At 30.3% G+C, this 16874-nt stretch overlaps 2 protein-coding genes across 5 annotated transcripts in view; one reads left to right on the top strand and one right to left on the bottom strand.

Moving 5' to 3' along the window:
* Nucleotides 1-10831, bottom strand: part of LOC136984980 (CLK4-associating serine/arginine rich protein) — a 42092-nt gene extending 31261 nt beyond the window's left edge. For 2 of the 3 annotated variants that reach the window (XR_010882266.1, XM_067282140.1), the window contains exons 1-4: nucleotides 10682-10831; nucleotides 3694-3805; nucleotides 2119-2216; nucleotides 672-773 (exon numbers count right to left, since the gene is read on the bottom strand). Coding sequence is in view for 2 of the 3 variants with exons in the window: in XM_067282140.1 (XP_067138241.1) it covers nucleotides 672-773; nucleotides 2119-2216; nucleotides 3694-3792 (299 nt within the window). In the remaining variant the exon portion in view is untranslated. The remainder of the gene's footprint in view (nucleotides 1-671; nucleotides 774-2118; nucleotides 2217-3693; nucleotides 3806-10681) is intronic. The other variant, XM_067282141.1, reaches the window with a different exon arrangement.
* Nucleotides 10832-13392: 2561 nt separating this feature from the next.
* Nucleotides 13393-16288, top strand: Theg (Testicular haploid expressed gene). 2 transcript variants are annotated; one of them, XM_067282148.1, is made up of 6 exons: nucleotides 13393-13471; nucleotides 13617-13829; nucleotides 13905-14042; nucleotides 14115-14183; nucleotides 14489-14636; nucleotides 15790-16288. In XM_067282148.1, exons 2-6 carry the CDS (start codon nucleotides 13621-13623, stop codon nucleotides 16192-16194), a joined length of 969 nt encoding a protein of 322 aa, XP_067138249.1. In that variant the 5' UTR covers nucleotides 13393-13471; nucleotides 13617-13620; the 3' UTR covers nucleotides 16195-16288. The 2 variants fall into 2 exon arrangements, with proteins under 2 accessions (XP_067138249.1, XP_067138248.1); XM_067282147.1 differs by having other exon boundaries at nucleotides 14112-14183; nucleotides 15790-16282.
* The last annotated feature ends 586 nt before the right edge of the window (nucleotides 16289-16874 follow it).

The raw sequence follows: 16874 nt of genomic DNA, 5'->3' as shown, positions 1-16874 counted from the left end.
AATCTCCAAAATTTATTAATGGCTGTTATTATCTGCCTGCAATACTAGACTTATTATACCAGTCTAGTAATAAGGCTCTGGAGTAATAAGTCCAGTATTACAGGCAGATAACAACAGCCATTAATAAATTTTAGAGATAAACTAGACACGAAGCAATTGCAAGTCAGACTAATGTAATTTTATAATATAGATGAAACATCACAATAGTGGAGTTAGTCAATTGTTTATGAAATAAAACAGACCAGTTTTTGTTGTAATTATACTACAGAAAATAAAGTATATATATACATTTTTGATTATTGTGAAATTGTTAAAAAGTATCAAGATATAAATAAAGGAAAATTTTCTAAAAACAATATTACAATTTTATCCACTAAAAATAGAAGAATTAATAATATGAATGTAACTATACTAAAGAAAACCTTAAGGTTAAATTATACTTTTATCATATTTGCTAACAAAGCAATTATAAATTTGTTTTGGATTTCCAAAAAATTTATAATTGTTTGCACTTATCATAATACTCATTAGGTTTAAAATCAAAATTCATGATTTAAATTTATTACATTCTTTACCAAATCTACATCCAAATTTTTTAAAATACAAATTTTATTTTTCTAATAGTAGTCATGTCAAACATAATAAAGAAATTTTAAAATTTATTCACTTACTTTTGTGGTTCTGATGAAGGTTTATATTCTGGTATAATATCAAGATGAGCTCTTACATCAAATCTATCAATAAGATTGTCGGTATGACCTTGCCAAGGCATCCTAAAATAACAATAAATTCTAATAAAAAATTGTGAAAAATTAGATCAATCATATTTGATTATTATTAAATATATATAATATAAGTTTTAAATATCTAAATAAAGTATCAATCATCTATATATATAGATGATTGAACCATATTAAAATTATATATATATATATATACACACACATATATATAATTTTAATACGGTTCAATACAGTTTTTAAATTACTACTACTGTTTAACACATCAGATAAACAAAAACAGTGTGGGATTCTTTTTTAATATTGATAATCATAAAACTTGCTTGATATATGCATGTATATTTTGAAAAGAAAAAATACATGTTTCATTTTTTCAAACTAAGTACATATCTTCTTCAAGAAGCTACTTTATTAAAACTTATTAAGCTACTATTAATGAAAACAAAAAGATATACAGTGGTGCCTCGTATAACGGACGCTGCGAACAACAGACTTTCTGTTTGGCCGTTACGTGACTCGAGCAACGGACTGGCTGCGAACAACAGACTTTCCGGCATAATTGGAGAGTGCTCCATGGGTGCATTCTTTAATAGCGGTCGCCCTGCATCTCCAGTACTACGGGAGTGTGCTGCTGTTTGTAGGCATTTAGGAACGATGGTGAAAGAAAGATGGCGGCGCCCGCACTATCGATAGTATTGTGATGGAGGAATCTATAATTCTAAATATGAGCTTTAAAAGGAAAAGAAGAGTCCCAATTGTAAAATTTAACCATAAAATGGATTATTTGTTGAAAGAGCATTCAAAATAGCCTCGAAAAAAAAAATTCGTAAAGACACTTACATCACCGCGTGCGCTTTCACAATTTCTAAATTCTCATTCATAAAACCTCATAATGGGCCTGGAAACGAAACTATCTGATCCATGAAGGACGCCATGTTGCTTTCCACCGTAAACTACTGCTACAAGTGGCCGTTTTTGCCATTCGACGGTGCGCACTCCCACCAGAATTTAGGAACGCGTTCCGCAGGAATTTTTAAATGGATGTCGCTCGCGCAGAGTTACGCAGAGGAATAAAAAAACGCACCCCATGTTCATTTTTTTATGCTGCGGAACAAATTAGATGTTTTAACATGTATTTCTACGGGAGAATGCGTTTCGTATAACGGATGTTTCACTTAACGGACGTGCACCTGGAACGAATTAAGTACTTTATATGAGGCACCACTGTACAATGCATTTATTACAAAAAGAGCACAGAGGGAGGGAGGGAGGGCAGGAAAAGAAAGACGTAGATTTTAAAAAAAATATTGATAATTTAAAATAATTTTCCTAATACCAACACTAAAATAAACAATCAAAATTATAATAAACAACATACATTGTTGCTGGACTATCTGCAGCTAGTGCAACAGCAGGATCTAAATGTATTTTACATGGTCTTCCATGGACTTGTAAGAATTGTGCAGGATCCTGTTTCTAAGAAAAAACTAATATTTTATTCTGAATGAAAATATTTAATTTACAATAAAATGAGTCATAATATTGGCTTTATAATTGCTAAATAATTTAGATAAATAAAAATTAATATAATTTTAAAATTTCTATTTGTTTTAATATACTTTATTGAAATTACTTTAATTACATATTATTTGTCAATTAATTTAGGCTGAAAAACTTAATGATTAAGAAGTATTTGGTATAATATCATGCAAGTCATAAAAGCAGAAGACTGTAAAGTTACGTCTACCCTACAAAATTTTATGCAAGTATTTTTATTTTGATTCATTTTTCTTGTTACATACATACAGGCAGTGGTGATATTCAGCGGGTTCGCACAGGTTCGGCCAAACCCATTGTTAAAATTTTCAGTTTCCTGAACCTTGTTAAACCCATGGAACATTTCTCGGTGGTATTGTTTTTTTTAAAAAATATATTAAAATATACGTATTATACTCTGTAATACTACTAAACTAGAGCCTTATATCCCGTTTGCACCAAGCATTTCAATCTAGATTGTGAGCAAGGTCGGGGATTATGTCTTGGCGCGATCTCTCTCGACCGTTTCAATCTCGACCGAAATGAGGTTTAATCACGATCAATTCAAGAGAGTTCTTGAAACTAGATCCAATCATAAGAGAGATCCCACAATCTCACGCGCGTGAGATAATACAAGATGGTTGTGGAACACGTGTTGCGCTATGAACAGCGAAATAAAAAGGATATTGTATTACGAGAGATGATAACGTCTGTTTACTATGAGTAGTGCCATTCAGAGTGAAAAATTTCTCTGCCTGAAAAAAGGGGGGGGGTCGACAGCACTAATATACTATTGTTACCTGGTCTTTGCTCATTACGTTCCAAATACACCACTGATTATTAGATATATCGCAAGAAAAGGTATTGTATTTATTTCTAGCCAAAACTTCCATTTCGTTTGAAAAATTTTCTGCTAGAGAACTCTTTGTTAAATATTTCAAATATCACCACTGCATACAGGTAACCAAGCCCATATTATTATAAAGACTAAATGATACATCTAGATTAAGTTTTGGGCTAGAATTTGTAGCCAATGTAATAATTTGGTCAAAAGGCCAATGTAATAAAGGTCATAGGTTAAGATGCACTTTTGTAGTAAATTTAATAACTATACTAATTTTATATTAAATTTAATATAAGATGGTGGCCTAACTGCCTACTTCTAGTCCAAATTACATTATATTTATTATATTAATTAGCAGAGTTTTAGCTAGAAAACTAATCTAGTGATAGCATTTTGTTATCATCTTAACTTGACTGTTATGCATGCTGTCACTAATGTATGTATAAACATATGCATGCTAACTAGATTTAATAAGCATGTTTTCATGTTGATTAAATTCAGCTTTCACAATGACAATTATTTTTATAAATAGCTAAACTAAAAACATTAAATTTAACAAGAGTAAGATCATACGATTTTTTCATAATATTCTCTTCTTCTTTCAGCCCTCCTCTTATAATCAACCATCATCCCCCTGATTTTTTTCTCTTGCTTTCTTGCTTCATGCCACATTTTAAAGCATTACCTAAAAAAAATAATTTATTAAAATGTATTTAAGTATGTTTGTTATTAATACTTAAAAAAAAAAATCTTTATTTTCATTTATTAAAATTTAATATATTTGAAATTTTTCTATTTATCTTTTTGTATTATTTCTATTCATCTATTCTACTTGACAGACTAACAACACATGATAGCAAAAATGGCAATTTTCCTTGAACAAAAAAATTATCATAAATTAATGTGGTAGAAATATGACTCATTAATGAATTTAGTAAATCATAAATGAATACAATAATAAACTATTCAAAGTTTTAAAATCAAGCACAATACATATATAAACATGCCAAAACCAAATGTATTGCCAAACCATTGCCATAATTAATTGGGCTATTTTCTGTTACAAAAAATAGCTCAATTAATTAAAGGTGATTGGTTTGGCACAACACAAACAACAATCATTCATTCAATACAAATTCTGAATGAATATTAACTGTATTAGAAATGCAAGTTAAAGATGATGAAGTATTATTTATAGTTATATAACAGTCCACAATTAATGTATACATTTAGATTTTTCAGCTTGGGATCTAGACAACATAACTGGCATGTCTCTAGATGTAAAACTAAAGATGAATAAAGGTTTTTTTCCAGATGACAAAATTTAACTCAAATTTATTGTTAAGCTATTAACAAATGATTTGTCTTCTTGCAGTGAAATATGCAATTTATTAATAAATTAATTAGCTCAAGGATTTCACTATGTTAATATTTGGTGATTAACTATTTTATCATATGATTATTATAATATACAATTTGAAAATATAGTCATATTTCAATTATATTTCAAACATATATATCTGAATAATGATTTCTTTTCAATTAAACAGAATGATGTTTGAAATTATTTTAAGTAAATTCTATTATGGATAGGATATTTTTATTCGATGAACTGCTATGTTCACACTCAGTCCAGACGTTAAAGTGATAAAATACTATCTTTTGATTAAATGGAATTTATTATTTTTTATGACTTTATAGTAGATAATTGCAATCACCACATTTGTGAACCACAAATTTTTTATGTTCAAAAAGTAAATGTATTTTAGAACAATGGTTCTCAAAGTTATTGATTCTTAGACCATTATTTAAAGCAAGTCACAGATGAACTGCATACTACCTTTGCTCTGATCCATTTTTTATTCTGTAAATATCATCTTAGATAATGATAGGTTGTACACTAAAATGTTTTGTCCATCCAATAACCTGAGATAAGTGATGCAAGAAAATGTTCTTCTCTCTGGCTAAAACATGATAGAATTGCATTTTAGAAAAATGACTAGATTAGTCAGCAGACCACTTGACATATGTTTACAGACCTCAAGTGGTTTATTAATCTCACTTTAAGAACCACTGTTTTAGACAATTATAACCTACAAGAATTTATACTTGTATACTATACTATAATATACTGTAATACTATTCTTTCCCTAAGATATTTGAGCATCGTAATTTTATCCAATATAAGTGAAACTTAATTCCTATGTTTATCAAGAGATTATTAAAACAATACAGAACCACATATCAATTTCTGGAGTAAACTGATAATATATACTATAGCAAAATAATGTTGAATCAGAAAACACATTTACTGTTTTAAAGATCAGTAATAAATCACCTAATTTCAAATAAAAATATATACTATTAACACACTATTCACAAATTATAGTAAATAGCAATTTAAATTTTAGTACGATCATTGCACTGGTCCAAATTCTTACATTGATGCAATATGTAAATTTTTTTTACTATTAAATACTAACACCAAATTGCAGGTTTCATCACAAACTTTTTAAACTTTAGAACATAATAAATCTATTAAAATTTATCTGATCTATGCATTTGATTATACAGTCTGACCTCAATTTATAAATGCACCTTGTTCCTGAAAATATCTCATAAATCAAATTATTGTAAATAGGGACTTTTCCATTATATCTGATGACTGAAATCTGTACCTCATTCTAGATAACCCATTCGTCCTACCTTATGTTTTCCAAATGAATTAAGACAAAAGATCTACTAAGCTATCAACCAATTAGTCTAAATACAGTAAAATAAATAAAAGCATTGATTAATTTATTAACCAATCTAAAAGGAACTAATAATAAACAAATATTTAAACTGTCAGACATTCATTTAATGGTAAGAAAACAATACTTAGTTACAACACTAAATAACCAGAAAACAAGTAAAATAGAATAATTTTTTTCATTAATGAAGTTGTAACTGCCAACTAAAGAATCTGTAATGTAGAGACAAAGTTCACTAAACTACAAAATTTCATTGGACTGAATAGCACTAGTGAACATGAATAAAACAAAAATGACAGATTGGAATCTACAAACTATCTAATCACAGAATGTGAAAATTTCAATCTTGTACTTGTGATTAGAATATTTTATTCTCATAAATATCAGCCAGCACTTGTTATAACAAGTATTTTATCTTGTAAGTGGGTTAGAAAGAGAAAACAAAACAAACAATCTTTGTATTTAATTCTCAAATATTGAGTACAGTACTTGTAAATAAGGGACACACTGTATTATAATAAAATAAAAATGTATGTAATAATATCTAATAAGCCTGTTGTTAAAATCAATTTATATTCATTCATCAAATTCTTAAAAGCCAAATATTTTTCCTTCTACTGATATTATAAAAAGATAATGAAAACTTCAAATAATGCTTTTTCTAAAATTATTTCACTTATTTATCAATTATATTAGTAAAGTTTATTCAATTCATATTCACACATTTTTCTTAATTAAAGAAATTTATCATTAAAATACTAAAGTTATAAGTCTCTTCTAAAATATGAAGAGTAAGTTTTGAAGCATTTTCTTGTGGATGATAATTCAAATGATAAACTAGTACACAATACTAATATTTAAATTAGTGAAGATGCATGTCAAAAATGATGAAATAATACTAGGCAGAGATAATTTTCTATCCAAACATAAACTAAGAAGTGAGTCAAAGTGCTAGCAAGTCAATGATATTGTTTTGGGGACCATCTATAACCATCACTTTGTCACTACCATAGCAACGATATTGCCACTGGTATAAAAAAGAATTTAAAAAATATTGCGTGTGCTCATGGACACGCAATATCACTTTGATCCCACTGTATCTCAAAAATGAAATCGTGGACCCCAGATTTTTATTACAGTTTTTAATTTCCTTATCTCTTATTATGTAAAATGACAAAGTTTAGCAAAAATCAACTGATTAAATTTTGAGAATGATTTTATTTCTATATAGAAATATTGCATAGAAGAGGCTTTGCTATCACTCCATCTCAATAATCAAATATATTTAACAGAATGAATGAAATTGTTAAATAATTTGTTATAGGTAAGACACGTCCTTCAGTACAATCTATTTTTTTTCCTGATTTGTATTCTTGCTCTCATTTTCTAGAATATATTCAATATATAATATTTATATTTTTATAACAGGTCTTTATTTTTTCTATAACAAATTTTCATATTCAATCCTATATTCAAGATAAATGATTACGTTAGGCATATAAATTTACATTAAATAAATTTCTTAAATAATATATTTTTACAGTATTTTTTTATTTTGTTATTTATTATATTTTTAGATTGAAGAGAATGAAATATATATTTTGTAAAAATAAACAAAAGTCTGTTCCTAGTGTAAAATAGCATAGTTTCTCCACGATAAAGAAATGATTACTTGTAACATTAAAATAACATGTGTCAGGAATAAAGTAGAACTAATTTATTAATAGTAAAATTATACTTAATTTGCTTACTACCCAAAGCAATTATAAGCACTGTCTTAGTCAAATCAAACTAATGTGATTCAATCTGTCTATATTTCAAATTGTAATCACTGGCATATGCAGGGAGAAGTGGAGGAGCCTCAAGCTAAACTTCCTTCATAATAATAAAACTTACTAAAAATGCTAAATACAGGAAAAATAATTTATTTGAAGAGTTAATTATTAACTCAGTATTTTATATATATTTGTTATAATCCATTATGTATTAAAATTTATTAAAATGTGATGTGATTCATATTAAATTTAAATACTGACCACCTTCACATCAGATCTGATTATGCTACTGATTTTAATCAGTATTAGAAACATTAGTTATAAATTCACCGAAATTTTAAATGTAAAGTAATATAGAAAAATTAGAAATTTATAAGAAAATTTCTCAAAAGCGACAATATATAAAAAAAATGTGTCCTTAAACTTCATACCTTTCACGGACGTCAGGAATTAACAGTACCATGGAAGAGTTGACTTTTTCTTTAGAGGCTACTTGTCTGCCTCTGTATGTAAAAGTAACTGTTACAGTATGATATCTATAACCTTGACTGACTGAATCATTAACATGAAATGTTTGACTTTTTACAAAAATGAAATAGTACAGTTAAAAGGGAACATCAGGTACATTACTAAAAACTCAAAAAATTCAAATATTTTAGGCCCTGCCCTACAACATGTCAAAGTTCAATCCTTGGCATTTTACAAATGCAACGATTTCATCAGGCAATTTAAGCCCCAACTGTTAATTTTTTAGAAACTCTACTGCTATTAATTCATTTGTATTATTTTCAGTTGCAATATTTCTTTTGTCCTTTTGTCTATCCTCAATTATTCTTTATTAAGTATCATTTACAATTAATATATAAGTTATATAAAACTAATATTGTTTTTATAAAGAATGAATGCAACATAGTAAGGAAATGCATCACAAAGTAATGCAAAAAGCCAGGGTTGGATCACCTAAAATGGACAAGGGTGGAGCTCCTATAAAATGCGAACAATTTATTCACAAACTGTATATGTTTAAGTTAATAAGTGAAAGAATTCTTAAATATAAATATAAAATAATAATAAGTAATAAGAAATAACTGTTGTAATTATGATTTTTAGAAACAGAAATGATTTAATTTAATTTCCATTACTTCATGTTTGTGTGCAAATATTAAAATTATTTTTTAAAATTTTTTACAATATAAAATACACAAAAAATTGAATATAATAAACTTCTGTATTTAATTTCAAAAAATAATCACTAAAAATATTTTAAAATTTGCATACTTTGTAAGAAAATAATTTCTAATATATTACCATTAAAAAAAATCACTTGAGATTTAGATTCAGTAAAGTCTTACTAACTTAAATCATGCACAATTTACTGAGTTGACCTATTTAAAATCTATTAAAAGTGTAAATCTATTGTCATAAAAAACATAATGTTAGAAAAAAATAACACATTATCCATTGTAACCTAAAGAAAATTTAGAAACAAGAATCCTCTGAGGTGGTGCAAGGCAGCATAGCTGCACCCATAGCTCAGACAAAAAAAATATGAAAAGAGAAATTGGTTAATATTACCTTAGGTAGCCAAGATGGCAGCTCATCTCTGAAACAGTGGGGATGCATGTACTAACCTAACCTAACCTATTCTAATAAATTACCATAATTATTGCCAACCAAAATATTAGAATAGGTTAGGTTAGGTTAGTACGTGTCCCCCCACTGTTTCAGAGAGGAGCCGCCATCTTGGCTACCTAAGGTAACATTAACCTAACTTTTTAATTAATGAAGTTGTAACTGCCAACTAAAGAATCTGTAATGTAGAGACAAAGTTCACCAAATTACAAAATCCAACACTCACCCAAGTTCAAAAATTACTTGGGTGAGCATCTGATTCAAAGGACATAACATTTCAGTTTATCTATCAAATAAAAAAAAAAAATCTTTTTTAAGTGGTTATAAAAATAACATATTAATCTTCACCCCATTCCAAAATTATTATATGAAAAGGTGATAAGTATTACTATTCATTATTTAATCAAATTATCAACATTCTTATAAGAAAAATGATTCATATTTAAAGCTTTTATTATAAATGAATAATTTACTTTTAAATTAACACAATAATTATAAGTAGAGCCAGATTTATGTATAAGCTAAACAATCTATAGTTTAGGGCCTCATATTGTGAAGGGTCTTAGTCTATTCTCAGACAGTTTACACAATGCCCATCATAGAAATCCACAAAATTTTCCAGGGGACAAAACTTGGAGACAAATACATACGTCAATGTTTGGGTCTTTTATAAGAAGAATATAGAATACAGTATTGCATCAATACAAAAAAAAAAAAAAAAAAAAAAAAAAAAAAAACAGACGAAACATCCCACAGTTGAAGGTATAAGGTTACAGATGTCAATCACTTTTATGATTAAAATCTGTTGGAATATTTATTCAAACTCAGACAGGGCAAATACTCTATTTCTCACCAATACATACACACACATTACCAATTCTTACTTGGCAAAGAAGGAAGGGCTTCGTACATTGTAGTGTAGGGTCACGACAAATCTAAATCCAGCTCTGATTATAAGATAAGGATATAAAATTTGGTAGAGTTAGATATCTTGTATATTTTGCTTGGCAGAAGCTACTTTTAGACCATTTTAGTACATATTTACTAGAATATATACTTTAAGTAACGTATATTTATATATAAATCATCTAAAAGTAGCTTCTACCTATTAATCTTTTTCAAGCAAGTTTTTTGTTTTCATTTGAAGTAATTATTTATATTTTTTGTTAAAATAATTGTATTATTGTATTAAAATTTTTCTGTTTTTCTCCATTGTATCTCATAAACTAAATATATGTTAGAAAATTACATGAAAAATACATTGAAAACTTCTCCATGCGGAAGTTTCCTCATTATTTACCTCCCATTCAAAAAATTGTCAATTACATACATTTGAATTTAAAAAATATGTATATTACGTCACATATTTCACATAACAAAACACGTAATTATTTAACTTACGAAATGAAAACTCCAATAGAGATAAAATGACGTCGATAACTATTTTTATTTTCAAGTTTTAATATTTAAAAATCTCCTACATGTCGATAAAAGATATTTCCCAACTCCTAATAAGGCTTAGAGAACTGACAGATTCCAAACATGGCTGAAAAAATACGTGAACTACCGACCTAAATTCGCCAAAAAAAAGTAAATATATTTAACTAAATTTCGAATGTTTTCTCATTTAAATTAATATAAAATATTTTGTAATGAAATAAAATAATAATTACAAACATTTAAAATTGTGATTTTATTAAAATTTAATTAATTAATTATTTTTATCTAGCTTGTGAAATTAATATGGCCGCCTCCATATTGCTATTTTTTAAAAGCATTTGATGTAATTTTGAGCTGTTTGTTAAATTAAGTTTTAGTTACTTTACTTTTTTATAAATTGGCAAATATGACAATTTATAAAACTGATAAAGATGAAATTTATTTATCAATTTGTAATGACAAAATATAAAAAATAAATAATAAATATTAAATGTTAAATTTTTGTACTTTATAATTTATATATTGTACAACAAATTATTAATATTTTCTAAAATAATCCTGAAAATTTTCCAAATACGAAAGCATTTTTATTTATACAAATAATTTTTTATTGTTATTTGTAACTCCTTTCACTCTGGTGCCCAAGAATGACCGAATGGATAAAAGCAATAAACACTGGTATTTGGTTGCGGGTTTGCACTTCGCTAACGAGCTGGCTACGTAGAGTTTTCCGAGTTATCTTCACGTTTGTAACACGTAATTATGGATCAATTCCCCATAATGGTTTTCTCGGAAGGCATTCTCCTTGGCAGATCGCTCACGTGTTGCGTTTCCATAACTAAATAAACCGAATTTTCCGCTCTGTAGATCCTAAGATGATTTTTTCCCCCTGTAATCTTCAAAGATTTGGCTAGGACTCACAATGAGCGGCCGGGTGGTAAGAAATGGAACCCGACATAAGCGAGACTTATCCCCTTACAAGTTCTTAGGTAAGTGTTCGATCCTGGGTTTCCAAGGTGGTAGGCTGATATCTTAACCGCCAGGCCATTCGGCCGACCTCGATCACATATTCCGAATTATATTAGCATGTGTTTTCTTTTCTCGAAGAATTAACTTATATTATTATAATATTATGATTTTATCTTTTTCTTTTTCTTTTGCATAATCTAAAAAATAATCTTCAATCATTGGTTTACTTTGCTTTCGTACTTTTTCTTTTACACAATAACATTACAGTGAGTAATACGTGTTTGTATTCAAAATTTATTTGTTAGTGTAATTGTTAGAACTCCTTGTTCAGCAACTAATAAACAATAAGTGTTTGCGATTAGATTTCGCCCTTGTTTTTTAAGGAAAATCCTCGTTCCTTTCTTTCTCTCTTAGCGGAGTCTGTAAAGTTCGCAACTGCCTTGCAATCTGTGTAAACAAAGTAATAATTTTTTTTTTTTTACTGAAGACATGCTAGTAAGTATAATTTATCATTCTATTAAGTGCTGTGAGCGAACGAATTACTATTAACACATAAATAGGGGCCAGTTTCCTATAGAGAGACATCGGCTCACCAGTGGCAAAGCGATCTTCGTTCCATGACTGAACACTGGGAGTTCGGTCATGGGTTCGCGCCTCACTCGGACGGACTGGCTACGTGGAGTTTTCCAGGTTTTATCCACGTCTGTAACGCTTAAATAAGGGCCAGTTTTCCTTAAAAAGACCACTTGGGAATGCCTTCCGGGAGCGGAAGGCATTCCCCCTATGCAGCTCGCCCAAGTGTTGCGTTGCCATAACTAAACAAACAAACACACAAACCAGAGAGACATCTCCCTCAGCAGATTGCCCACGTATCGTGTTACCCTAACCAAATAACCAAACCAAACCAAACCGAAACATGGCGCTCGTAACAGTATGTGACAAAAATAACCAATAGAAATTGATATCCACATTTGCGAATTTCTGGATACGCTAAATTAATCAGTGAAGCAATTTTCAAATCACTATATCATTCCATTCACTTTTCATGAAATCTCATTATTCTAAGTAATTACTTAGGATAACTAATTTCAATTCATTTAAATCAACTGATAAAAGAACAAAAGGAGGAGGCAAGGCTGGACAAAGCGACTCATTTTTGCCCAAATATAATCAAGTGCTTAAGAAAAGTGCATGGAATGATACAGTGATTCGGTCTGCCAATGTCCCGATAGCGGACATATTGTAAGGTTGGCCAGATCCCCAGTGGAATGATGGGTGGTGAAAGACGAATCCCAAATATCAAGCATTGATCAACCATAGAAAATTCCCGGGAAATTCAGTTGTTCTCGGATCTCACAGAACTGCAGGCTGACGACCGGATGGCTGTGCGGTCAAGGTGGCAACCTACCGCTCTGGGGGACCCGGGATCGGATCCGAACGGGTCGAAAAATTCCCAGGAATTTTTCGGGGGTGGTTCGTCCAGATATGCCGAACCCCGCCCCTCACCACCCGGCCGCCCGCTTGTGGGCCTGGCAGAACCCATAATGGGCTTGCTAAAAGAGACCCTCTTAGTGCCAACAGGGCGAAAAGAGTTTTAAAAAAAGAGCTGTAGGCTGACTCTTATAACACCTCTGCCATTCGGCCGGCAAGTTATGTTGTTTAGAAACAAAGACAATTTTCGGTTTAACAATACAGAGTATTAACAATGTTTGAATAAATACATTGAGTGTTTTTCTAAAAATTTATATTGACAATTAAAAATCATTTTAAATTGTTAAATGGTAATATTCATTAAAATTATATATTGTACTTAATTTAATTTCAAAATTCGATATTAAATATTATGTAATTTATTTTAAATTTATTTATAATACGCATAAGGTAAATTAAATATTTTAATTTAATAATTTAGGTTTTTTCCTCTGGGAAATATGTCAGATCTTTCATTCAAATTTGCTTTGAGAAAAGAACTCTTTCAACCAAGACCCACTTACATATCCCCAAATTTTCCTACAGACTGGGGGAATCAAAGTCTCATTCGTCCCATTCCAAATTCAGCACTGACAATCAGGGCATCGGATCGTCTTTGTTACTTGGCTAAACCAAGATATAGAGAACAATCAGATGCTTTAAGAAGAAAGTAAACTTTATAATTTGATTTAAATGCTTAAATTTAACTCATTTTACATATATAAAAAATTATAATTCTCTACAGGCCGTTATATCAATACTCTTGTGGGTGCCCTTCCGTTCTTATTGTAATTCCTAATGCCGTGTTAACAGCAAATTGTTCGGCAAAAATTGTTGAACTTGCTAATCCAAAACGAAGAACATCCGATAATATTCAAATTAGGTAAGAGTACGTTTAATTTATTCGATAAAAAAATTATTATTTTGTAATTTATAGTTGATATTTCTTCAGAAGTAGTAGAGAAATGCTTCACGTTAAGAAAAATATAAAGCCATTGAGTGATAGGATAAAACAATTAAGCAGGTAAGTTTTACTTTTTTGCAAAACGATAAAAATATTGATATATGTTTTCGGTATTTTTTTGCCCTGGATACTAAGAAACCCTTCTTGCCAGATGCCAAGAAGAATTTCATATGGGTTCAAGGGATGGGATCCGACATATCCAGGATAGACCAACCCCAAAAATTTCTAAGAGTTTTTAACCCGTCCGGATTTGTACCGGGTTCCCCAGAGTCGGAGGTTGGCCGTCATCCAATCGGGGAATGTCTTTAAATATTTACTTTTTAAATGTGTTTAAAAATATTTTTTTCTTTAATTTTTTTCTTTAGATCAAAATATGAATATCAATTAAAAGAATGGCAAATACTTCAAGAGAAAAAATCATTTGAAAAACGTAGTTACTTTTTATCAGAGAGAATAAGAGAATTAGCTCTTCCTAAATCAAAACAAAGAGTTACTTCGGAAAATGAACCACAGGTATGTAAGATATGCTTATAACAGGACCTACCAGTGGCGGATGGAACACTGGTACTTGATTGCATGTTCCCCCCTTACTAATGGGCTGGTTGTATGCCGTTTTCCGGGTTTTCTTCATTTGTCTAACACCTAAACAGGGGCCAACTTTACTCCCGGAAGGTACACTCCCTTGGCAGATCGCCCGTGCGTTGCATTGCTGTATTCCATCAAAACCAACCAGATCGTCCATGATCGGGAGTTGCTCACGTGGATTCGATCTCGGGTAGTCCTGGTAGATGACGCCTTAACTGCCTCTACCATCCTGCCATCCGGATAAAAAGTATTGTTTATTGTAGCAAGAGTTCAAAAGGCGATATTTTGAGATGTACAGTGCTGAACATTGAGTTAACTCTTATATCTGCAAGAATTATTTGTACATATCTTTTTGCAATTACATTTTATTAATTCTTAGTCTCCAGAGAGAGAATTCTGAATACAAACTTGTCTCAATAATAATTCTGTATTTGGAACGTCATATTTTAGAAATTTTTCTAAATACTCTTCAACCTGATTACGAAAATACAAAAAGCTTACGACCACTTTCTTCGTTTGGATGTAAAAAAAAAAAATAAAATAAATTAGAGATGGGCGAATACTATTTGCAATACTCGGATACTCAAAGACTAGATGAAAAATAAATAAATTCGAATACAACGAATACCTCCAATACCTCTTTGGCATCTTTGGTTGAAAGCGACAGAAAAAGAAGCAGAATAGATCTTAAACGTGTTCGAATCTTCTTTTCTTAATAGAATTTGTACATAAGCAATAATCCCCGCTTTCTTTATTCCCTTGGCTTAATGCCCCGTGGGGGTGGCTGAATCTCTGCGCACTTTGATTGCATCGCTCGTTGTTCAAAAATTTCGTGACGATTCCTCGATTCTTGGTACCATGCTCGAGTAATCGGGATGATATGCTAACAGCTACTGTTGCGAACACAGTAATCGATTTAACTTGGAATGGCCAGGTGGTATAGAAAAAATACGACGTACCGGGATAGACGGTTCATGAAAAGTCCTTGCATTGAGGCTAACTTCCTGAAAATGCTTTATAAAATATATATCGTGGTTGTATATCAAAAGTTATCTTCTAATTGTGCATTTTTATGTAATAGATATCTCGGAAAGCGCTAAACTTCGAACCAAGTTTAAATATTTTGGAATTATCTAAACCCAAACCAATTTCTACAAGTAATATAATAAGAGAACCTTATATTAAAAAGTCAGCTCTGAATTATAAGTCATCCGATAAAATAATCGAACTCAGCAAACCAATCCAGAAGGCAGATAATTTGCATCTAATGTACGACATAACTAAATTTCAAGTAAAGAAACCAGCATTGAAAGCCATTTGCAGTGACAGAATTTGGGATTTGGCAGAACCGAGAAGTTATTCTTCTTACGTAGAACCTTTAAAAATTAATAAATTGGGAGAAGTGAAACCTACTGCCTTAAAACAACCTCATCCAAAAACATCTAAAAAGTTATTTCGATTTAGTAAATCAGCTATAAAACAATAGAAAATTTGTATTTTAATTTGAAATTAAAATTGCAATTGATAAATCATAAAGTTTTAAAGAATAATAAGAATCTTATTCGCATTTTAAAAAATATAAACTATGAAGTAGTGTTTAAAACACGATTGCTCTTTCCGTCCTGTGGGCACTAAGAGGGATTGAATTATTGGATTGATAGAGAAAAGGCAACACAAAGCATGGACGATCCGCCAAAGAGGTGCTTCTATAAGAAACTGGCGTCTATTTAGATGTTAGACAGGAGAAGGAAAGTCGAAACGCCACGTGGCAAGTCCGTTGGTGAGGCGCAAACCCACGACCAACTACTAGTGTTCAATAGTATTGGCCACTCGGTTACTGCTTGCTGACATTAAGAGAGTCTGTTATCCATATCTTTCATGGATTAAGCCAGGCTCGGAAGAAGAAAGGCCTAGTGGAGAGGGGCGAGGTCTAACGTATTCGTTAATCCCCCGAAAACTGCCTGGGGTTTCAGGATCGTTTTATTCATAAGGCTGACTAGGTGAAGCCCAGGGCTTGTCAATTTTAAAAGTATATATAAAAAATTTGTGAATAAAATTTTTCAGGAGACTCCCAAAATGGATGTAGGTTTGTGTATTGCGGTTTTGGTACGTACCATACCAAGATGTCTGTCCTCTGTACTGGAGTGAAAGATTAAAGTGCCGGAA

This window comes from Centruroides vittatus, unplaced genomic scaffold (assembly GCF_030686945.1).
Source record: "Centruroides vittatus isolate TY-2023 unplaced genomic scaffold, ASM3068694v2 contig_941, whole genome shotgun sequence".
In the NCBI taxonomy this organism is placed as follows: Eukaryota; Metazoa; Arthropoda; class Arachnida; order Scorpiones; family Buthidae; genus Centruroides; species Centruroides vittatus.
Note: the sequence above shows the minus strand (reverse complement) of the source record. Positions and strands in the feature narration are given on the sequence as shown.

What these genes read in the sequence shown, in the direction of transcription:
- Theg (XM_067282147.1), top strand. Translation starts at nt 13,621, where the DNA reads ATGTCAGATCTTTCATTCAAATTTGCTTTGAGAAAAGAACTCTTTCAA. An exon ending in TCAGATGCTTTAAGAAGAAA is followed by an intron (nt 13,830 to 13,904) that starts GTAAACTTTATA and finishes AATTCTCTACAG; the next exon opens with GCCGTTATATCAATACTCTT. An exon ending in TCCGATAATATTCAAATTAG is followed by an intron (nt 14,043 to 14,111) that starts GTAAGAGTACGT and finishes ATATTTCTTCAG; the next exon opens with AAGTAGTAGAGAAATGCTTC.